Source organism: Aptenodytes patagonicus, chromosome 23, assembly GCF_965638725.1.
Source record: "Aptenodytes patagonicus chromosome 23, bAptPat1.pri.cur, whole genome shotgun sequence".
NCBI classification, from domain to species: Eukaryota; Metazoa; Chordata; class Aves; order Sphenisciformes; family Spheniscidae; genus Aptenodytes; species Aptenodytes patagonicus.
In genome coordinates, this window is record NC_134971.1 from 3,928,147 (window position 1) to 3,950,983 (window position 22,837).

The following is a 22,837-nucleotide window of genomic DNA, read 5'->3' on the forward strand; positions in this document are numbered from 1 at the left end:
GGGCGGCGGGGGCGGGATGCGGGCGCGGAGCGGCGCGGGGAGGCGCGGAGCGGCGCCGCTGCCCATTGCACATTCTCTCCGGGCGGCGGCGCGGCGCGGCGCTCCGCTCGGCTCCGCTCCGCTCGGCGCGGCCCCGCACGCCTCGGCCCGGCCCCGGCGGCACGAACATGGCGACGCCGAGCAGCGGCGGGGCGCGCCGGGCCGCCCCGCTCCCCCGCCGCCTCCTGCCCCTCCTGCTGCTGCTGCTGCCGGCGGCGGCGGGCGGCCATTCCGCGCTGCTGCTGCGCGCCCCGCCGCCCGCCGCCGAGCCCCCGCGGAGCCGCCGCGTCGCGCCGCGCCCGCCGGAGCCCATCCAGGTGTACGGACAGGTGAGCCGGGCCGGGCCGGGGGGGAGGGGGGTGGGTGGGTGGGTGTGCACGCCGGCCCCGCGGTGCACGCGTGGGCTCGGCACCCCCCCTCCCCCGCCCCCCAAAATACCGCGGGGCGGCGCGTTACATCACCCCGCGCGGCGCTGCGCCCCCCCCCCCCCCGGGCAGTTGCGGGGGGACGGGGAAAGGGGGTACGGAGGGCGGCAGCGCTGCCGCACAGCCGCTCGTCCCCGGTCCCCCCGGTGCTGGTGCCGCGAGCGGGCTGGCGGGGAGCCGGCCACGCCGCTCGGCCTCGGCGGCAGCGCGGCGCGCTGCAGCCCCCCGCGGGTCCGCTGCGGGGAAGGCCGGGGGGGGGGGGCGGTTGCACACTTGCTGCTCGGAAAATAACTTCCGCGCCTGCGGGGGTTGGAGTGGATCCCGCGTGGGGATGGCCGGCATCCCCTCGGCGCCCGCAGCGCCCGGCGGGGAAGGGTCGCGGCGGCAGGGAGGCAGGTTGCTGGCGAAGCAGCCCTGGCTACATCTAATAGCTCGTTCCCTGCCCGCAACTTGCCCCGCTCACAAAGTGGCAGACATTTAGACATGAGGTACTTGCTGATCTCCGCCTACAGCTGTTCCCACCTCTCCCTGTTTCTCCCTGATCCGTCTCAAACTAGTGGCACTGTCGGATTTGCATTTTATACTTGCGGGTTCATTTCCAGCAAGATGAGCAGCGGTAGCTGCCGGGCAGCCAAGGGCACACGCTAGCGAGACGGGCCGGGTCTCCCCTCCACTAGTTTGCCAGATGGGAAATGTCCCTCTGGCTAGGAGCGGGTAGGCGGTGGGCAGCAACTCTTCACCTAGAGATGCTCGTGCTGAACATTTCTGCGCTTGGAAGCTAGGCAGAGGGAGGCGATTTCTGGTAGAAGAGACTGCTATTTGTGAGGCACCATGCCCTTCTCCCTAAGAAGGGCTCCTCTCTGCATTTCTGATCCATCCTCCACTGCTTCTTGAAAAAGAGGGGGAGAGGAGTTGCTCATTGCAGAAAAAAAACCCCAGAAACTGCTATTTCTGAAAGTATCCCTTCTCAGGCTTGATTCACTGGCAAGTTTGGCTGCCAGGACCATAAAGGATCCCCCTCGCCCCCCCTTTTCCAGACAACCGTCGCTTTAGGGGTGATGAGGAATTATACTCGGGCTGCCTGGGTGCCTGCTATAGAAAGCTTCAGCCTTGAAGAGTCTACTTTATTTTTTAACTACCCACGCACTAGACTACACTAAGTTGCCCTACTTGACCCTCCTTGCTTATGCTGCCTGTGTCCCACCATGTGCCCAAAAGGCTGCCGGGAGAATGAGGGGGGACCAGCCTATGGAGGGCCAAGGCACACTGTAGGCAAGGCTTCAAGCCTTCAGCGACATCTGTGTTTGCCTCCTCAGCTAGTGCTTTCCCTTCTGGGTGCCCTATAATTTCCCCTTTTCACTACCTGTAGGATGAGAAGGAGCCAGCCATGAGGCAAGACTAGCTCTAGGGCCGCTGGAGGGGCACACACGGGGCTGGTGCTGCTCCTAAAGCCCTGCTTCTGCTCCTCCATTTAGAGGATGGGAAAAGCTGTTCCAACTCCCCTTGAAAATCTGCTTCGCCTCCTCTACCTCCTCAACATTTGGCTGTTTTTAGCATAACACAGCTACCCCATTTTAGGAAAAAAAAAACAACCACAACACTTGTCTCATCTACAGAAAGGCATTTGTAGCCTTTTCCCTTCCATCTCCCCATGGCTTTCATCTAACCCACCTACCCGGGTGAGGTAGAGAGCTACTTTGGCAGGAGCAGCCTCTATCGCCTGGACATGCAGTGGCAGATCTGAGAGGGTGCGGTAACTCCAGTGCCATCTGGAACAGGACTAATAGGAAGCAGTAGGAGTTCAACAAAGTTTGCCACTGTTTGGTCTTTCCGCATTGCCTTAAGCTTTCAGAGGGGATTTGCCTGAGAATGGAGTCACTGTCACTGGTGGCATGGCACGCGGTTTCAGGCTAACGTACAAAACCCAGCCCTTCTGCTGCTTTGGGGCAGGACACACAAATTTTAAAGCCCAGGTACTGCATGTCACCAGGAAAAGTTTATTGGTACTGAACAACAGTTCTGAGTTCTCCCGAGTGCTACAGTGCTTTAAATCAGGGTCTGCTTTAATAAGAGGGACAAGAGGGAGCCCGTGTGACCTAGCCTGTGTTACAGATCTGACCGCACAGAATTACTAACACCTAGGAAACCAGAAAGCTGCGTAACATGGTGCTCAGGGGTCTCATGCTTTGTCACAAGCGCCAAACAATCCCTGTGTCCCCCCTCCCCTAGGTCTCTGACACTCCTCTAATACGAACAGAAAATAGCGCAGTCAAAAAAGCAGTCATCTCTCAGGGACATCATCATAAGGGGCAGTGCTTGGACCGAGCATCCTAGTGCTGTGTGGCTGCAGTCCCTTATCTGGGATGCATCCTGCTCCTGTGCATTTGGCAGGTCACTCGGCCATATGCTATGCGCTGGCTCATGCCCCGAAACTCCCTGCCCTTCCTCAGCTCTCGACTGCGGTCCCGACATGGCCTCATGGGGCGGCTTACAGCCCAGGCACACCTCAGAGGTGAAGGAAAGCACAGCACAGGAGGTCAGTGCTGCCTGTCACTGCCACGGGTGATGTCACCAGGGGACCGGAGCGAGAGGGAGGGACACATTGCCCTAGCTGGAAGCGAGGAGGGGAAGAAAGTCCAAATCCTTTGTGGCTCCTCAGGAGCCAAACGCAGCTTACTTGGCACCGTCAGTAACAGGCTTAGAACCCTCTTGCCCTAGATACCAAAGACACAAGCACAAAACATTACTTGGATTCCTCATCCAGATCCTCACCACTGATTGCATCCTTGCCGGGCAGGCTTGTACAGCTTGCATGCATGGCTACAGAAAAACTTTTTGGGAACCTCAGCAAACAAGACCAGTGGCCTAAATCCCTGTGCCTTCGTGGCTTTCCCCCGGCTTTTCTGATTCCAAAGCACCAGCAACCAAGAGACCAAACGCATGACTCCAGAGACCGTCAGCTTTGAGACAAAGCGGGTTTTGTTCCCTTGCACGGCCCTCACCTCTGCGGGACTCTCGGTGAGCGTTACAATGGACAGACCGTTACGAAGCAGGCACTGGCACGTGACAGGTCTTTTCTAGGACACCACTGCAGCAGAGAAGCATCCCCAGGGCAAGAAAACTGCTGCCTACACCCCCCCGGGCTGGCAGTGCTCCCAAAACCCCTTCCAGCAACCACGGCAGCACACCCTGCCCTCCTCTTCCTGGCGCAAGCCCCTGGCTACCGAGGCAGTGGCTCATCTGCAGCCCGCCCTCCTGTCCCTTAAACAGCCTCCGTGCTCTTGCCTATGCATCCCTACTCAGACCTGGATGCAAGTACTCAGCTCCAGGATTTTACGTTTCTAGAGTACATCCCCCACCATCCCGCATAAATCCCATCCCTTCCTGGGGGAAAGCCAGCCACGAACCACATCGCCTGCAAGGACTTTGCTTAGTGCAACAAACAAGGGAAAGAGAAGTAGCTGCTTCGGCTGCCTACCTGCGTGCTGGGTTGAAGCGTCTTCTGTGACCATGAGGTGGGCTGTCTCGCAAGTGTCATGTCGTAGCTGCGGCAGACAGCAAGGAGAAACACCGGGACAGGAGGGCAGCCTCTATCTGCTGGTCCTGAGGGGCAAGAGAGAGGATCACAGTTACAGACAGCATTTACACTGCTGGGCTGCTAATACAGACATACAGGTCTAACCTTTATCTGCAGACACTGCTTTCCCTTCTTTGGAAAGGGCTTATCTGAAACCTCCCCCAAAAGCACACAACTCAGAAGAAACCTTTACCTTAAACCACACTGGGACAAAAGACATCTTATCTGACTGCTGGCGGCTCCTGCAGCAGCCAGCTCGCCCTCCGTGCTGCTGCTGCGAGGCCTCAAGCCTCTCCCGGCATTTCTAACCTGTGCACAGCTGTCGCCTCTGTGCCTCCCCATCCCCTGAACCAGCATTATTGCCTGCCCTAACATCAGCTCATCCTGTTCCCTCCTGGGGGGACCTACTTCATTGCTCTCAAGCTGCCTGTTTCCTGGTGCTAACCAATCCTGCCTTTGAGAAAAAGGACCAGGTTTTCATCATTTCCAGGCCATGTACTATGAAATGACCTTTTATCAGCCCACCTGCTTGACCTTGACACCCCCTGCCCCTCCACACTGATGAAGACTTAAGATGACCTCCTCAGCTGCTAGCATTTGGAGTACCACATGCTACCACAGCCTGCATTAGATTAAAATCAATACCACACCATGATGCCACTGAGTGATCTTTATCTTTAAGAGAGAAGTTTTTCAAGACAGCCAAGAAGAATTTGTCTCCCATTAATGTAACACCACCATGATGACTTTGTGCAGGAGACGTCAACATCTCTATCTCTGGCACTGCACACCTGCAGAGTACCAAGAAGGCAAAGCCCCCTCACTAGAGCGGCGGGCACGGACAGGCGCTTGGCTGGCAGCCACGCTGTGGCTCATGGGCAGAGCTGCGCTTAGGCTTCAGGAGTCCCTTCCCACAGCCCTCGCGCCATGCATTGCATAGGCTCGGGTCGTGCTGGCAAGCTACCCTAAAATACTGTTAGCACATGGTCAAAATAGTGCCTCAGCAGAGAGAGCTGAAGCTTCTCTTCTTTTGAGGCCATTAGCACATCCCAGGTAGAGAGCCCACCTTAGCTCCCTTCCCTCACAACCTGCGAACTGGCAAAGAGCCTTTCTTCTTTCAGAGAAGATGGGAAGTGCTTTGCAGGGTAAATGCCATCCAGCTGTGTGAACGGAGACATCAATCACGCTGCATCGGAATTGAACCGTACTTAATTTTGACCTAGTTTGCCAGCCCGGCAGAGACCTTCCCAGATTAGACTTCTGGAGGTGCCCTGGGTGGTGACGGCACATCCCGGCAGAGGGCTGGATGCAGGCTCCTGGACCCCCCTCATCTTTTTCTTCCTTCCTCACATTGGCAGATACCCCTCCCCATCACTGCGTCTGCCTGGGGCACGGGTACCCCTGCCCCTTTCCCGGCTGCCCCAGGAAGGTTCCCTGCTCCCAGCGCTTGCTTTGTTGCCCAAGCTTGCCAGGAGAGACAGGTCTCTGGAAGCCACACAGTTCCTGCTCCTGGCACCGTGGCGGCCAGAAGAGGTATTTGTGTTTTTATTCATTGTTTGCCCTTCGGCAGGTTCCTCACAGATCCTGCTGTTGGACTAAGCAAGCATTGCAGTGTCCCAGGGGCATTGTTTAAGCTTTCTGTAGCTGTAATGACTAGCTCATGGCACGCTTCACTGGCAGCGCTTTAGACCTTTTCTGCAGCCTTCCTCCGTGCCTTGGTTGTGGGGGAGTGACTTTCATCAGTGCTTACCCAAATTTGCTGGGGCAGCCTCGATTCCCTGTCACACACCCCCCCCCCCCCCCCATCAATTTAGAAAGAGAGCCCATCTCTGGGACCTTTTTGCTGAGGGACCCACTTGTTTCTGGGGTAAACGGGGCTCCCGCCTCAACCCCTATCTTCTCCCTCCCTTACCCTTTTCCTTTCTCCTAGAAACAACAGCTAACGCAGAGTTCTGTTGGTGGTGGCAGAGAGAAAACAGCCCTGCAAGCAGATGATTTCAGTATTAACAAAATTAACATGGGCCTGGCACTCTCTGAAATGAGTCACCCGTGTTTCATATCAATGATTTCAGACCCTGGCATTTTCAGTCCAAGCCACAAGCAGCGCTACAGCAGGCACAGACTGTATTTTAAAATATCATGGCAGGGCTAGAAACAGATGCTCGGGAGCAGAGCAGAAGGTACAGTAATGAAGCTTTAGTGGGAGCGCACGGGGAACGCGGCGTGCCGGGAATGCGGTAGCCACCCATGACACTCGACTCATCCGCGATACCGGGCTCTTGCGTAAGCCTTGCCGGGGCAAGGCAGAGGAAACGGGGACACAAAGGCCCGGCACTTATCTGCTGCAGCTTCCAGCGGGCCGGAATGATGGTGAGAGAGCACCTTTCCTTTAAAGCCCTGTGCTAACCAAGCTGTGGCTTCGCTTCTGACCCCTTTCAGCAATAGCTTTCTTTAGCCCCATCCCCATTCCCCTGGCTACGGGGTACAAAATATTTAGCCGATTCCTTTTCTGCAAGCATCTCCTGACAGCCTCCAAGCCAAGATCCGAGCTGCCGGTGAAACTTTGATGGTTTCGGCAGCCGCTCACAGCCGCAGAGGCCCATTGCTCTCCGATACCCTCACTTATCGAGCCATAGTAATAACCTATTAACTATTCAGAAACTTCCTAGGAACTGCATTTGTTTGTAGGCATCCCATCTTCAGTTACATAACACAAATGATCCCTAGGAGTCTTCTTTCTGCACACCCCCAATTTTACAGCATTGAGCCTCAGCCCCTGAGTAGTCGCACCGTGTCGCCTCCTGATTAATAGCGAGCGCCTGGGTTGAGCTGCGGTCCGAGTCCTGTAGCTAGAGCGTTAATTCTTGACAGAGCAAACTCATCAATGCACACAGTTAGCTCCCAAGCCTACTCGGCACCAAGAATAGCCCCTAATGTTGTCCTGACACTTGTCACTGTGCGCCAGTGCTAGGTGCCATTACAAGTCAGCAAGCGCGCGATATTTCTGCTTGCAGTTCATCACAGCTAACGGTGTGATTTCTGTATGGGGAAGTTATGCTTCCTACGCAGAGCAGCTCAGCCTCACTGGTGGCTCAAAGGCTGGGATTTAGAGTCCTCTGGTGATGGAAAGGCCTGAGATACTGCCGTCTAGCCTGCCAGCAGCCATAAGAGTAGCTACAGCAAGGTGCCCACACCAGAGTCACTCATCTCCTGGCTAGCCTGCACCATTTTGAAGCCCACGGCTTTCGCTAACGCTGCAGTTTGTTAAGTGCGAGGGGTAAGCTACCTCCCCCAAGCTTGGCAACCAAAATCCTGCCCCAACCTCTCAAATCTGGGCATAAGCAACTGAGAGGGATGTGACGGGAAGGGGACCTGGCACTTAGGCATTGCAGGTGCCGAGGAACGCAGGATCGGGGTGCTTCCCCCAGCCCCGGGCACTCAAAGAGCTCGGCACTGCACGCTACACACCCAGGTCTGCTCACCTACTGACGGTCGTCACCTCGGGAGGCTCAGCAAAGCACTACTACTATCTCAGCACAGCACCATGCATCCATTGGTGCTCTTCCCCTCCCAGCCCAGCCAGGGAGCCCTCAGGCTCCAGCTATACCCCTTGAGCTGTGCGGGAACTCGTACCTGCTCTGGGGCATGCTCCCACAGGACAGCGGCTCCAGGGGCTGTCTTCTCACCCCATTTCTGCAGGGGGTTCATTTATTGGAAGATACTGTTAACAAAAAATAAGCATTTAGTATGAGCAAAGCTAGCAGCATTAACTACATTAACTAGAGCTACAAGCAGCCTCCACTACATCTTGGCTCCTGGACTTCATTCGGCACCTTACATATTAGGACAAATTAAAATTTCATACATATTTCATATACACTTAATCACTTAGCAAAGACCAAAACACCTCCCTATGAAGTGGAATTTGTGCTAAATACTGTTTCAATTAGGCACCAGCCGTTGCCCATTCATAGGTTAAACCAGTTCCCAAGGAAGGTTTCCCCCATCACAGGAGGTGGGGGACTCTGTGACAGCGGGCTCCTGCCAAATGAGCCTCATCCCAGCGCGCAGGGCAGGGTTACTCATGTCGGGGATAACAACAGCCTTATTGCAAAGCTATTTCACAAAAAACATCCTGGTCAATGGGACATCTGGTGCTCAATGCAGTGCTGCTGCCTGGACAGCAAAGACTCAGAGTCCCATTTGTTGCTCCCCTGAGTCATTTGGGTCCCCACAAAGCTCCAAAGGGCCATAGCAGGGCTGGTCAGCCACCAGCTGTGGTCTCCCACACTGGGAACTGGCGGAGACAAGTGTGGGAGGCTCCTAAACCTGAGACGCTGCTGCACGAGCCCTTCCCAGGGGACTTACAGCATAAGGCATCCTCCTGGTGGCTTCTCTTTCTTTGCACCCCTTAGCAAGACATGCTCTAGAAGTCTTCAGCTACTCCTAAACTTTCTGCTGAGCACAGCCCCTAGGCACTCCGTGCTGCTTTCCCTCCCAGGGAGGTGAACCTTACTTGTGCCCAGCTTAGCCTTTATACAGGGGCTCGGCCCTAATTAGGCTGCCTGAGGTCACATGGCTCCTAATGAGTAGCGAGGCTCAGCTGGCTCCTCTGAGCCCAAGCACGGGGCCCCTGGCCTTTGGGTTTCACATGCTTCCCAGGTCTCCCTGCCCTGAGGAGGGGTCTCTCTGGGGCTCGCTGTCTCTTTTGGCTCACAGGAAAAAAAGCTGTAGAGGTTTCTTGCTGAGGTTAAAGCTAGGCGCACGTAGGAGTCTCCTGCGGTTTTTCAGGTTTTGAAACTGTCCGAGTGTTGGATTTCTTGCAGAAAAAAAACGCAAAGCGCTACTGAAATTGCCACGGAGGTAGTAACAAGCCCCTCTTGGCTGAGGGGAGCTGGGGAGGGTGTGCACAGGGCAGGTCTGGCACATCTAGACTTCAGCTTTCCTTGGGGGGAGCAGACAAATCTCCCTCTTGAGGGGCTTTCCTGGGGAAGGGAGGCTGGGCAGGGTTGCTCGCTTCTGTCTCTGAATGCGCAACTATGGGCTTCCCCTCGCTATCCCCCTCCCCTCCAAATAACAGCAAAACTCTAGACAAGCTATCAAACCTAGCCCTTTGCCTGAAGCCAGCGACCTCAGCCCGGGCACAGCTGGGAACCCAAAAAAGCTGCACCCAAAATAACTAATATAGATGTAGGAGATTTAGATGGGGTTATTCTGCTTTTAAGGGAGGGGAGGGGGATTGGGGCTGGGAGTGCAGAGCTGCTGTGGATTTCAGACCCGAGGCTGTATGTCAGCGGTCTCAGTGGGCATCACCAATTCCTTCTTCTCTGCCCTGTTTCCCTGCATCCTCAAAACAGCGTCGCTTCTTTTTTTCCAGCGGGTGCCCAAGGCTACCGCTGGCTTGCTTTGTAGCTGATGCTGCTGCCTGACCTAAATCTCTGCCGCATTTGCTATCCGGGTGCTACGGTGTTGTTTGCCCGGTGGGGGGGGGGGTCTCTGGCCGGGCAGGCAGGGGTGCAGCTGCGGGCACCGGCCCTGGGGGCTGCTCGCTGCCTCCCTGCCAGGTTTTGATTTTTTTTTTTTCTTCTTCCCCTTGTGTGAGCCTATTGCGTAAGAGGGATTTGAGGGCTTCTGCTTCACTCGCCCCAACTCTTCCAGAATAAAGATCTTGTTTTTCCAAGCGTTTTACTTGCCAGTCACAGGCAGAGGTTAAACTGGCCCCTTACCCTGGGCAGTGCTCCTCGCTGATCCCGGGTCAGCGGGAGCCACAGGGTATCAGGCCTAAGAAGGGCTTAGCCCTGTATTTTTACAGCTTCCCAAGATCCTGAGCTTAGGGGTTACCAGCCGTTGGCTGAGCCGTGGCGATGGTGGCGTGCAGGGGCTCAGACACGCACGTCCACTGCTGCAGCAATCGGGGCGCCCGTTCTTGGCTGAGCTAAAGCCGCTGCCGAGCTACTTCACCTGGCTTCCCGGCAAGGCTGGCCATCCCCGCTTGCTGGCAGCAGTCGCTACGGGCACTGGGTTTTCCCAGAGGCTCCTGCACCTTCAGCTCCCGCTGCAGCAATGCTGCGATAGCTTCCCCATAGAAACCAGCCCTTCACGACCGGTGCTGTCATAGCACTGCCAGATACAACACACAGGGAATAATGGGATTGTGTATGTCTGCGTTTGTTTTGGAAACCAGCACGTCCTTTTGGGTACAGAAGAAGTTGGTGTAGAAAGGTGACTCTGTTTCCCTGTGGCCTTTCGCCTAATCAGGCTGGATTTGGAATCACTTCTCGATCCTTGGTTTTAGTTTTCATTCTCATTGTCCCACGAATCCTATTTCTCTGAGGGAGAATAAAGGGAAAACTAACGCCTTTAGGCACACACATTTTGGCAACATGTTCATGAGAGATGCTGCTTTATGTGGGGCCATGCTCGAAGGTCACCCCTGCCAGGGAAGCCTTCTCTTTAACTGTTTGGTGGCTTGCAGCAAGGGCCTGAGTACCTCGCTGAGGTGGCCTTGGTGTAAGTGACAGCAGCCCTGGCTCAGTGGCACCGTCTGCATAATCCCCATAGCGTTGGCAGAGGTTTCCAACCCCCGTCGTGATGAGCGGCTGCCGGTTTGCTCGGCCGTGCTTTAAATCGGGGGGGGGCAGGGGCTTTCAATGAGAGTGCAGGGAGAGGTGGGAGCGGGATGAAGGCACAGCAACCTCGGAAAGTGGTGGTGGAAAGATAAAGCCCTTAGCGCACACCCGACAGCCGTGGGCCATCACGTTGCACTTTAGTGCTCCGGGCTGGAGCTGAGCTCATCCCAACGTGCCTACGAGCACACCTCCCGGCCCCTCTGAGGCCTGAAGAGCTGGACACACAGTGCCCCTCTGCTTTTTTCCTTCTGGATTATTTAACTTCTGCCCGTGGTTTGAATGAGTTTCCCCAAACTCTGTGCATGCCAAGGAGGAGCGGTACGAGCGGGTGTTGGCAGCTGTTCTCCGACTGTCCCTGCGGGCGAGGCTTTGGCTCATGGTGCCCTCTTACTTGGCGTTGCAGGTCAGCCTCAATGATTCCCACAATCAGATGGTCGTTCACTGGGCAGGAGAGAAGAGCAACGTGATCGTGGCCTTGGCCAGAGACAGCCTGTCTTTGCTCGGTCCCAAAAACAGCGATGTAAGTACTGCAACCTGGCATTGTCCCGGGGCGCCTTCTCTGCCAGCGGCTGCTGAGCTACAGCCTGCCTTTCTCTCGTGTGCTGGGAAGGTGAAAGAAAGGCCCGTGAGTTTGAGTTCAGAGGCAAAAAAAAAAATTCTAGTATCCTCTGTGTTGCCCCACGGGTTCGAGCCCTGAAAGGCTGGCTCGGGCAATCTCTAAGGCTTTCCTCCCCAGTAGTTTTCTAAATTTTTACCAAATCTGTCAGAAGGGAAACAAGAGCTTTGCGCTGCTCACGCTGGGGCTTCTCCTTTGCAGGTTTACGTGTCTTATGACTACGGGAAGAGTTTTAAGAAGATTTCTGAGAGGTTCAGCTTCAGCGGGGGGAACAGCAGTGAGGTGGCCATCGCCCAGTTCTACCACAGCCCGGCCGACAACAAGAGGGTGAGGATGTGGCAGCTGGTGCTAGCAGGGCTCCTCCGCAGGGCAGCGACGCTTTATCGCCGGCGATAGCATGAACGCGGCACGGCCCTCGGGCCAGGGGAACTGGGTGTGCGGCCACCCCGACCCACACCCGTGGGTCACGCTGAAAACCTGGCCTTTGCACAGGTCAAGTGCTCACATGGGCCTTTCTGCTGCGGCAGCACAGAGGGATGGGCCCCTCCCGCAGACAGGGACTGAAGGCTGTTTTTGCATGGTCCTCTCGCTTCCTGGGAGAGCCCCTCGGGCCATCCCGGGAGTCCCTGGGGCAGAGGCAGGACGTGCCGGGCATACTGCCGTACCTCCTGTATGGCTCTGTGATGCTCAGGAGCATCGGAGTGTGGTGGGAGAGGGGGCAGCTGAGGCAGGCAAATTCCTCTTCTCCAGAGTTTGCCCTCCCAAAGGCTCCCCCGGGATGTGTGCCTTTCTTGCTGGTAGCCTGAGCTCTGCTCTGACCTCCTGGAGGCTGACCGCCTGCTTTCCTTCTTCCTTGTCGGTCCCTTTCTTCCCAGTATATCTTCGTGGATGCCTTCGTCCCGTACCTCTGGATCACCACTGACTTCTGCGACAATATTCAGGGCTTCTCGATTCCCTTCAGAGCAGCAGACCTCCTCCTGCACGGCAGGAACCCCAACCTCCTCTTGGGCTTCGACAGGTCTCATCCTAAAAAACAGGTGAACACTTCTGCTTAGCCGGGAGGGCCAGCGTCCTGCCTCTACCCTGCTGTGGCATTTCCCCTGGCCTGTTATGTGCCCCACAGCCCTTACGGCATGCTGAGAGCCACCCCGCCTCGTGCCAGTGCCATGTGGGTTCGTGCTTTGACCATCCAGAGTGTCTGATCTTGCAGAGCTGCCCAAATTGGCCAGGACACCCCCTTCCTTACAGACCAGCCTGGTTTCTGACCTCTGGAGCAGTGAGGATATAGTACCTGCAGGATGACTGCCTTAAACGCTTCCTTTCCCTTTTCCTTCATTTATGCTGGTCCTTCATCCACACTGCTCCTGACCGTATCGATCTCCCCGACTATTGCGGTCGTAACTCGCCACGGAGCACTGGCAGCTGAGGCAGGACTGACCTCTGCAGTATTTCATGCGGGCATGTGGTTTGGCTTTGGGTCTTGCATAACAAATTGCTTCTTGAAAACAAACACTTTTTTTTTCCCCTGGAGCTTCTGGGTAAAGTTTTGTAAATAATTACAGCACCTTCAGATAGACACAGGCAGCGTAAGCAAAACCTGGAGATGAAACAACCATCCCCCAACACGTGAATGGGGACAGTCGAGCAGGGTACGTGCACAGTCCGTGCTGTTTGGAGTCCGGTCGTAGCAGGGTGCCTGCTGGGCGCTGCTGATACCTTCCTGGGGGGACAGAGCTGGCCGGGAGCAGTACCTTCCCTGGGCGGGCTGCTGGACTGACTGTCGAGACTGGAGTCTGGCCATATCCACATACCTGCAAAAAAGAGGCAAAAATTGCAGCTTGGGTGCCACCACAGTGCTTGGAAAAAAACGGGCAGGTTTCAGGGACACATGCCCTTCGAGGGATGTTTATCGCTGCTGCTTTCGTTGGTGCAATGAAAGATACTATCTCTCCTCTTGCCCTTTGCTTTACTGATGCCCGCAGATCTGCACCAACAGTGTGTCGCTGCGCTCCCCGGCCTCCGAGGGGGAGGCAGCTCTGCCCAGATACTTACCCTTGATAACACACTTCATGAGTACATTATAACAAGTTATTTTTGTTTCTGAGTTAGTGTAAAACCAGGTGGATATCAACAAACAGTGGGAAACCCTTCTGGTAGGAGTCCAAAGCACAATTTTTTCCTGTTTGGGTTATTCTTCTGCAGCTAGAAAGATTGCTGTTGCTTTGGGTAGCTGCCATGTAAAGAGAAGTCATCAAAGTAGTTCACGGTTTTGCAATGGACGCACGTCCGTCCTGCCTTTGCTGCCTGAGGTTGGGTCTCTTAAAGGATTGAGTCTGTTTGGTTACCCAATCCCACTGGCATCTCTCACCTTTGTTGCTGCAGCTCTGGAAATCGGATGATTTCGGCCAGACCTGGATAATGATTCAGGAACACGTGAAGTCTTTTTCTTGGTACGTATCGCACTTGTGTGTTACGCCCAGCTCCTGTCTTCTCTCACTCTTCACTTCTTGCCTCGTTCGCTGCCCTGCACAAACCAAGGATCTGGGTACCAAAGCACGCTCTGGCCCTGGCCCCCTGCTCCCCTCGCCCAGCAGAGACCCTGTGCTGCAGGGATGTGGCACCGTGGTGTGACGGGAGAAAGCCACCAACACAGGCACCCGGGGGTGCTTCACATTCCCTTCAGTTCTTGCATGCCCACCCCATCTCTTGAAAGGGCTCCTGCTCCTTGGTACCCGCTGCCTTCTGCGTTGCTCTGTGAGTGCAGAAATACCACCACCACCACCACCTTTTTTGTTCTTTCCAGGGGAGTTGAGCCCTACGATAAGCCGAATACAGTGTACATTGAGCGGCACGAGCCTTCTGGGTCTTCGACTGTCATTCGCAGCACCGATTTCTTTCAAAGCCGAGAAAATAAAGAAATCATTCTGGAAGACGTTGAAGACTTCCAGCTCAGGGACAAATACATGTTTGCAACAAAGTCTGTGGTAAGTATCACGCGAGCAATTCACCGCCAAGGGTGATGGTCGACGCTTTGGTACAGTACCACCATAGCCACAGCAGGCAGTAGCTCTGCTTTCAGCTGGGACCTGTGTCTAAAGCGCAGCGAGAGCATTTGCTAGGGACGACGGTACTCGCTGCTGTACCTTGCAGCCTTCAGACCTCGCGTTTAGCTTGTTGTGGAGGTGTTGCTCAGACTATCTGCAGCTGCCTTCCCTGCTTGACCTAGCACTGCTGTGGACAAAGTAACACCTACCGATGCTGCTCTCCCGGTGGGGCTCAGAGCAGCGGCGTTTCCGTACACCTGCCTTCAACAGGCTGGGCAGAAATAGGTCAGACTGCAAAGTGCTGGGTCCTGGGGAAAACCACAGGATGCCTGGGAAGGCAGATGAGGCGGGGGTGGCAGGGGAAGGGGGGATGTGGCTCAGCAGCTCAGTGGTTAGGAGGCCGCTTGTCAGAGAGGATTACCATCAAACGTGGACTAGGTCCAAGTAGCCTGATGTGCTCCAGCCTGGTAAGAGAGCTGGATTTTCAGTTTGCTTTCCTTAGAAAAGAGGATGTGGGTGAGCAACAGCGGTCTTTTGGTCCCTCTGCAAGCCCGGGCCCCCTATACTTTTTGAAGCTTTCACTGAGGGCAAGTCCTTTACAGATGATCAGAGACACGACACTGGAGGGGTAGAGTCCTATTCCTTCTAGAAGTTAAGGAGCAGTTTTCTTTTTAGAGGATGCCAGCATTGCTTTTCCCCCTGCTGCTGCCATCAAGTCTGTTATAAGGAGCAACCTTTGCCATTTAGGGTGACTCCTTGCAAAGCCATGTAGGGTTTCCTAGGTGGTAAGCAGCAAGTGTGTCACCTCCAGTCACCCGAGCGGCCACAGTGGTGTCCGACGCTGGCAGGGAACGTGTTTGCAGAGCACTTCCAGTTTCTCAGAAGTCTCTCTTGTAGGTAGTACAGCCTGCAACTCTTAGGGCCCATCCCCTTGGCGCTCTGCCTGATCTGAAGCCTGCTGTGGTTTGCAGAAGATTTTATCTAGGTTTGCTGTTGGTGTTGGGTGAAACACAGGGGATGGTCCGTGTCTGCAGAGAAACCACTGGGCTCAGGGGGCAGCGTCCTGAAAGCATTGAGTCGGGACCTTTCCAAGCACAAACTCAGTTTGGGGGTTCTTCAAAGTTGTTTCTGCTTCTGGAGGGCTCGGGGGTCACAGGGGCCACCGTCATGCTTTCTCCTACAGCTCTAACGACTCCTGTTATGCTAAACGACATTTAAATCACCTGTATTCCGTGCTGAGGCAAAGACCAAAGGGAAACACAGAGGCTGGGAGGGAGGCTGGCCTGGCTGCAGACCCCTGATTTGGAAATTATATCCCCGGGTCTGGAATCAGGCGCTTGCATCAAACCTTGGCCACAGCAGGAGTGGTGCTGGGGAGCAGACAGGCTGGGTGGCAGAGGCATGGAGGACTGACTTCTGCTCCTCTCTGTGGGAGGCGCAGTTGCTTAAGGATACAGAGCCTGGGAATATCAGGCCGCTTATTTTTGGAGCCTAAATCTGTGTTTAGGTTCTTACCATTGGCATCCCGTATGAAATAGGTTGCCCCCAGCTTTTTACTTTTTTGGCTTCGCGCTGGTGTCTTTCATTTTGTGCAAATCATTAAAAATAAGAAGAAAAGGACAGACTGCTCTGCGGAAAGAGGAGGAACTAAAACCAGCCTCCTTACCTCCGCCCGACCGGCCAGAAAGGGCAGTTTCTCTCCTTGCTGAGCGCTGCTCCCCACCGTCAGTCCCAGGCAGCCGCCACGCTTTGCCTGCACGCAGGGAGGGTGAAGTTCCAGGCACGCGGTTTGTGGGTTTGCCCCAGTCTGCCTTTCGGCCGCCACTGGACATGAGGGTGATTTTGCGGGCAAGAGCTACTCCTAACATGTCCCTCTGCTCTGCTGCAGCATTCGCTAGGCAGCTCGCAGCCACCTTCGGTCCAGCTCTGGGTTTCCTTCAACCGCAAGCCGATGCGCGTGGCACAGTTCGTAACCAAGCATCCGATTAAGGTAAGTGGTGATTTCCGAGAAGACCTCCTCTCTCCCTCCTTTGCCAAGGATGCCCTCAGATGTCAACAGCAGTTCTCTGCGTTTCACCAGACACTGCAGGAGTTGGAGCTGGGAAGGAACCTTGTGTGAGCCTGCTCGGGGGGTTGGCTGAGCAAAAGCTCACATTAGGATGATCTTGTGGTTTACGCGATGGTACTTTATTCTAGTGATTCATGCCTCTGGAGAAATACTGGGGTACCCAGAGCACTGTGCGGGGCCAGGACTGTCCTGGGTTTGAGGCTGTCTGGAAAGACATAGCCACCGACCTCCTCCGGCACTGGTGATAGAGGCTGGCAGCAAAGCCCAGATACCCAGAGAGGGGCTGATCTCAGTGCTCCATGCTTTGGCTCTGCTTTTGGGGACCTTACCTCTTCCCATGGCGTGGGGCGCTAGGTTGCCGAGCACGCGCTGGTTCCACCGGCATATCCCAGAGCATCCGTCTTCTCCGCAAGCAGAGGAAGCCCAGGGGGACAGCCAGGGTTTGCAAAGAGTCTGTGATCCGTGAACCAGACATGCTGTGGTGTCCCCAGGCTGGCAGGGACGAAGGAGAGCACGAGAAGTACACTGGGCATTTGGCAGAGCAGCAGGGCACGCTCCCGGCTGCGAGATGCCCTCGGCAGGGTCCAGGCAGAGAGAGATCCGGCACTGATGGGGCTTGGCACCCAACGCTGCTCCTGGGGGACTTTGCCAGTGGTTTGTGCGGGGCAGAGGGTGAAGGATAACGATCGCTGGAGGAGAAACACAAAAGAAAAAGCAGAGGGAAGATACCTGCTTGCCAAGTGGAAAAAGTACAAATGGGTGGAGGGAAGAATTAACTTTCAGCTAGCTAAGAGAAAATGCTAAACCAGCCTGTATGTAAACCCTGCTTGTATGCCCACACGTATGAAGCCTGCTCGCCTGTCATTTACATCCCAAAGGAATATTATGTTGCCGACGCCTCAGAGGACCAGGTATTTGTGTGCGTCAGCCACGATAACAACCGTACCAACCTCTACATCTCCGAGGCAGAAGGCCTGAAGTTCTCCCTGTCTTTAGAAAACGTCCTCTACTACAGCCCAGGAGGAGCTGGAAGTGACACCTTGGTCAGGTAACGTGGGATGCACCTAATCGGCTGCGGTAAATGAGAACATCGGCCAAAGTCATTGTAGTTTTTGGCTGCGTTTGATCAAAGCATTGCCCTGATCCCTGGGCTTGACAGTCCCCCACTCCCCAGACCCAGGGAGGCTGCGATTCACTGATCCCACCTTTGCATTTCCTCGCAGGTATTTTGCCAACGAGCCCTTTGCGGACTTCCATCGCGTCGAAGGCGTGCGGGGCGTCTACATCGCCACCCTGATCAACGGCTCCTTCAGCGAGGAGAACATGCGCTCCGTCATCACCTTTGACAAGGGGGGCACCTGGGAGCTGCTGCAGCCCCCGGCGCAGACACGCTACGGGGAGCAGATAGACTGCGAGGTAGCGCAGGGCGGGAAGGGGCAGGGGGGCGACCACGGGAGAAGCCCCCCGCAAAAGAGGCTGAAACAGCAATCCCACCTCCTCGCCTTTCCAAGCGGAGAGGGCCGGACTAGGTGGGACAAGGGCATGGGCGAGCATGGGACAAAGGTTTGATGCCGCTGTGTTTTGCTTTTCCAGTTTTCTCAGGGCTGCTCTCTCCACCTGGCCCAGCGCCTGAGCCAGCTGCTTAATTTCCAGCTGCGTAGGATGCCCATTCTCTCCAAGGAGTCGGCGCCGGGACTGATCATCGCCACCGGTACACCTTTCCTTCCCACAGCTGCGCAGGGGCTTGGGGCGCGTTGTTTTCAGGACGTGAAGAACTTGGCAGGATCTAGTTTGTATATGCAGGTTACAAAAATGCAATTAAACTGTACGTTTTGCTGTCCCTTCTCCGCTGCAGTCCCCGTACAGTAATTACAGCATGTATATTTTACTGCAGCACAGTGACATGAGAAAACTTGCCTGCTTTATTCTGATCCTCTTTCCTGCCGCTATCCACATGAAGGGTTTCTTGAACATACAGAAATTCCTGTTTGTCTCGCTCTTTTACTGAAGAAAATATTTGCACCTTTTGTTTGATCATGTTTCTAGCCATAGACTTTTCCCCAGCTGCTTTTAAAACTTGTAATAGTCTTTAAAATGTTTGCTTTTGAAGGGATTAGTTTATAGCATGAAGAATCGGCTCCTCAATCATTTTCATTTTGCTCACAGATAAAAATAGTTTAGAGGTGTCTGGCTTCATTTTAAGCAATTGCTTTGCATTCCTCGAGAAGAATGATTTCTCCCATTCTCCTAGGCTCCGTTGGGAAGAACATGGCAAGGAAAACCAACGTCTATGTCTCAAGCAGTGCCGGAGCAAGGTGGAGAGAGGTAAGACTGCTCTTTTGCTTGCCAGCTCAGCCAAGGCGGTGGTGCAGCAGGTAGGACGTTGGCAGCAATGTAGATAAGTGACATGCAGCCTTCGGGCGTTAAAGGTGACCTCCACGTACGCATCCAAGAGCTCTAGCTGGAAGGTGCTGAATATCCCTTAAGACCAAGGCAAAAAGGTCTTTGGATGAAGGACCACACGTGGGTTGGCATGGAGATGAGCCTCATGGTGAAGGTGGTGGGTTCAAATGCAGGAGAGCTCCCTCCTCTATTTCTTTTCTTCAACTGGCAGGACTTGCCCCTGGCATGGGGCATCTGGCCCCTTTTAGACAGGACTGACAGCCAGGACTTTGTATGCGAGAGTGTCTGGAGAGGCTCCGGCATCTTCCAGAAGAATGGGATGTTGCCCTCAGTTTATGGGGAGTTTGATGCTGTTTACTAAGTGGGTGTTCTGGTCTGCGGCAGTATTTGTGGTCTGCCTGTGCATTCTGCTGCGAGTGTAATATGGTATTTCAACATCTGCAAGCTATTTAATCCCGTGAATTAAACAGCCTCCTTTTCCTCCCATAAGTGCTGCGCGGTCTGGGTTAATGTCTGGGCAGCTGCAGCGGTGGTGGGGACATGCCACAGGTCTGGCTGCTGCCAAAGCCGACCGTGGTTCAGAGGCTGGCCCCGGCTGAGATCGGGTGCCTCTGAAATTCAGCTGGGGAGCAGCCATGGGGACCCGCCGTTTCTCCCTGCGGGAGCCTTGCAGCAAGCCAGGAGCGCTCACGGCCAGGGAAGGGTATCCGAAAGCCGAGACTTTCAGGTGCCAACCTCCCCTGGCTCGCAGGCAGGTTTGTGTTGAAGTGCAATTAAAACATGCCGAGGAAGCGTTGACCCACGGTTAACAACACCGAGCTCCTGACTTATTTGGGCCCTTTGTATCGCGAGCAGAGGTGCGGAATGACCCAGCAGTGTAGTTCCTCAGCTGAGAAGCAGTAACGCAACTCCTTCCTCTCGGCTTTGGCAAGCAGCAGGCTGGAAGGCTCATTGCTCTCCAGATCACTGGTACGATCTCACAGCGCGGAAAAGAAAGAAAGAATGCATTCAGTGCCCTGCACATGAACATCCCCAAGTGCATTAGCGCATACTATGGGCAGAGTCAGGCACGGACAAGCTCTCTATTTTCATCCTGAGCTGTGCTGGGCTCCCCAGATAGGAAAGCAAAGGTGATTTTGTGTTGGTGGTCGCTAGAGCTGGAGGTGAGCGTCAAATACAAGTTTCTTTCTACGGGGTGGATTTTTGCACACCACGACCCCATTTCTCTTTGAGCATTCAAAAAACCTTACAGCCTGAAAACCAACACTTATCTGCAGCCCTAGGAAGGCCTCGCAGACATGACAAAGAGTTGCAGACTGAGAGGGGGAGCGATTGACTCTGGTTTCATGTAATGGCACTTTGTCCATTAATTCTTTCCCTGCGCACAGCACGGGAGGAGGACAGTCCAGGTGCAGCACTGCTCTTAAACACAGCTATACATTTAGGGAAATTGGGCTGGCTGCTCTTGACAGCAGATGTTGGCCCATAAACACTTGAATCTCTGGCGCCTCCAGATACTTGCCTCGGCCCAGGCCACCCAAAACGTTAGCATAGGTCAGGCAGCATTTCTGACAAAGCATGCTTTCCAGCCAGGCTTTTCCCTTAATTCAGCACAGCTCTGATGTACCCCTTGGCACCGTTTCTCTTCCAGGCACTGTCTGGACCCCACTATTACACCTGGGGCGACCACGGTGGCATTCTTGTGGCCATCGCGCAAGGCACCGAGACCAACCAGCTCAAGTAAGTGGTAGGGCAGGGACATTGCCTCTGGTGCTGGGGCCGGGAGAGAGTGCCCTGCGGTGGGCAGGACCTGCCCCTCTGGCAGCTCTCCCAATCTTCCTTCTCCCAGGTACAGCACAAACGAAGGGGAAACCTGGAAAACATTCACTTTCTCAGAGAAGCCGGTGTTTGTGTATGGCCTGCTTACCGAGCCCGGGGAGAAGAGCACCATATTCACCATCTTTGGCTCGTACAAAGAGAATGGCCACAGCTGGCTGATACTGCAGATCAACACCACTGACGTGCTGGGTAAGGGGATGGGCGACAGAGTCATCGCTGACGCTGGTTGTGCAGGTGGGAGAGCTGTCCTGTCTCCACCCCATGGCTCTGCAGGTTACGCATGCCAATAAGCCCTCGCCTGAAACCAGCCGGTCCCCACACCCCACAGCCCGTCCCAAGCACCCCTGTGGGTGCAAGTGAGATTTTGCCATACCATTTCCAGGGGGCTGAGAGCAAGGAGGGGGCACGGGAGAGGTTTTTGGAAGCCCAAATCAACCTAGGGACCTCAGGCTATGAACCAAACTATTTAGTCATCTGAGGCACTTAGAGTCCCACTGACGAGCACGGGAAGTTGGGCGCCCAAATACGAATCGGGCATGGAGAAAACCTTTGTTGCTCTTGCCCTCTGTCCTGTTTTCCAAAAGACACCCCAGAGAGATGCCCTCAAGTCCTGTTAGCAGCAGACCGACCCCGCGGCCCCAGCTGTCCCATGGGAGCCGGGGGAGAGAGGACATCGCCTGTGGGGGCTGCGGTACCACCGTTGGCGTTCAGGTGCCCTGTCCCTCGCGTCTCTTGTCCACGTGGACACGGCTGCTGAAGGCAGTCACATCCCCTGCGCTCTCCCCGTACCCCCTCCCTCCTCACTGAGGGATTTGTTGAAAAGGAAAGGGGAAAAAAAACCTTCTGAAGGCTTGTGCCTATGAATGTTTTATAACCCATTTCAGCTTTGATTGTGAGACAGCATTTTAATCAAAGAGCAGTTAAACCCAGCAGAGGAATTTGCTTGACTAAAATTTATAACTGATTCCCTTGACGTTTTGTTAGAAATGGATCTGTTTGGTAACCAGAACCACTTCATTTAAATGAGGCACTGCAAATTCACTGTCACCGTGACGGAGCTGCTTGTTGCCTCCTGTCACCGAGTGCGCTGCACGCTCTGAGCTGAAATGCTTTCTGCTTTGCCTTTTCTTTCAGGCCAGGGCTAGAGCCTTGCAATCAGGGGAAAACCACTTATTTTGTGCCAGAGGAGGGCAGGGAAAGGGAAGGGGCAATGGGCATTATCGTGGCACATGGGTGGGTGCCAGCATGCCTGCCCTCACTCCAAGCATCCTGGGTCTCAATGCCACGATGCCACTAGCCGTAGAAGTTAATACAGCCTCCTCGGAGGCAGGGCTGGCTGCTTGGAGCCTGCTGCTCCTCCCGAGAGGTCTTTTGCACCTCCTCTGAGAGCAAGGCTCTCTGCGTGTCCCTGGTCACTGGAGTGCAGCGCGGTGCTGGCGCAGGACACGGTACCACGCTTTGCACATCCTTGCCAGGCACGCATTGGCAGCAGCGACCAAGGGACATCAGCAGCTCTCTTGCTTTTAAACCCTTGGTCTGGGTTGCAGCAAGGACTGTGCCTTTCTTTACCCCAAGCTTGTTGCTTTTTCTTAGGGGTCCCTTGCACAGAGAACGACTACAAACTGTGGTCACCCTCCGACGAGCGAGGCAATGAATGCTTACTGGGGCATAAAACCGTTTTCAAAAGGAGGACTCCTCATGCGACCTGTTTCAATGGGGAAGATTTTGACAGGCCTGTCATGGTCTCCAACTGCTCTTGTACAAGGGAAGACTTTGAATGGTAAATACCAATTAATTTCTTTTAGTCTGGATTGTAAGTCTGAGATAAATATCGGTGACCAATTGCTCAAAGTGAACAAACATGCAATTTACTCAGCTCTTTGTATCGCTGCTTGATTTTATAGCAAAGAGGAAACTAAATAGACTGAAAACATCCTTTCATTAATAACAGGGCATGAGACTTAATGTCTTTAGAGCTTTCAAGAGCCTCTAAAAGGTTCTATAGAAGAGGAAAGTGGTGTTAATCCATCACCTTCTTTCGAATGATGGCGGACAATTTCCCATCACGTATAGAGATCCTCCACTAAAATGCTTAGTGACCCTTTAGCCGCAGGGATGCAACTGGCCCTGCTATACCATTTTTATCTGCAGTTTGCACATTACTGACACTGTACAGCTCTCAGGATTAGGAAACACT

General features: G+C 54.6%; 1 protein-coding gene across 1 annotated transcript in view; it reads left to right on the forward strand.

Annotated features, from left to right (window-relative positions):
* Positions 1–320: 320 nt before the first annotated feature.
* SORL1 (sortilin related receptor 1) overlaps positions 321–22,837 on the forward strand; it is a 49,871-nt gene continuing 27,354 nt past the window's right edge. Inside the window, exons 1-14 of the mRNA XM_076358358.1 lie at positions 321–368; positions 11,074–11,190; positions 11,488–11,613; positions 12,162–12,323; positions 13,669–13,736; positions 14,090–14,270; positions 16,219–16,320; positions 17,277–17,446; positions 17,622–17,814; positions 17,992–18,109; positions 18,650–18,723; positions 20,453–20,541; positions 20,651–20,829; positions 22,234–22,420. Of these exons, the coding sequence (XP_076214473.1) occupies positions 11,101–11,190; positions 11,488–11,613; positions 12,162–12,323; positions 13,669–13,736; positions 14,090–14,270; positions 16,219–16,320; positions 17,277–17,446; positions 17,622–17,814; positions 17,992–18,109; positions 18,650–18,723; positions 20,453–20,541; positions 20,651–20,829; positions 22,234–22,420 (1,739 nt within the window). The 5' untranslated portion in view covers positions 321–368; positions 11,074–11,100. The remainder of the gene's footprint in view (positions 369–11,073; positions 11,191–11,487; positions 11,614–12,161; positions 12,324–13,668; positions 13,737–14,089; positions 14,271–16,218; positions 16,321–17,276; positions 17,447–17,621; positions 17,815–17,991; positions 18,110–18,649; positions 18,724–20,452; positions 20,542–20,650; positions 20,830–22,233; positions 22,421–22,837) is intronic.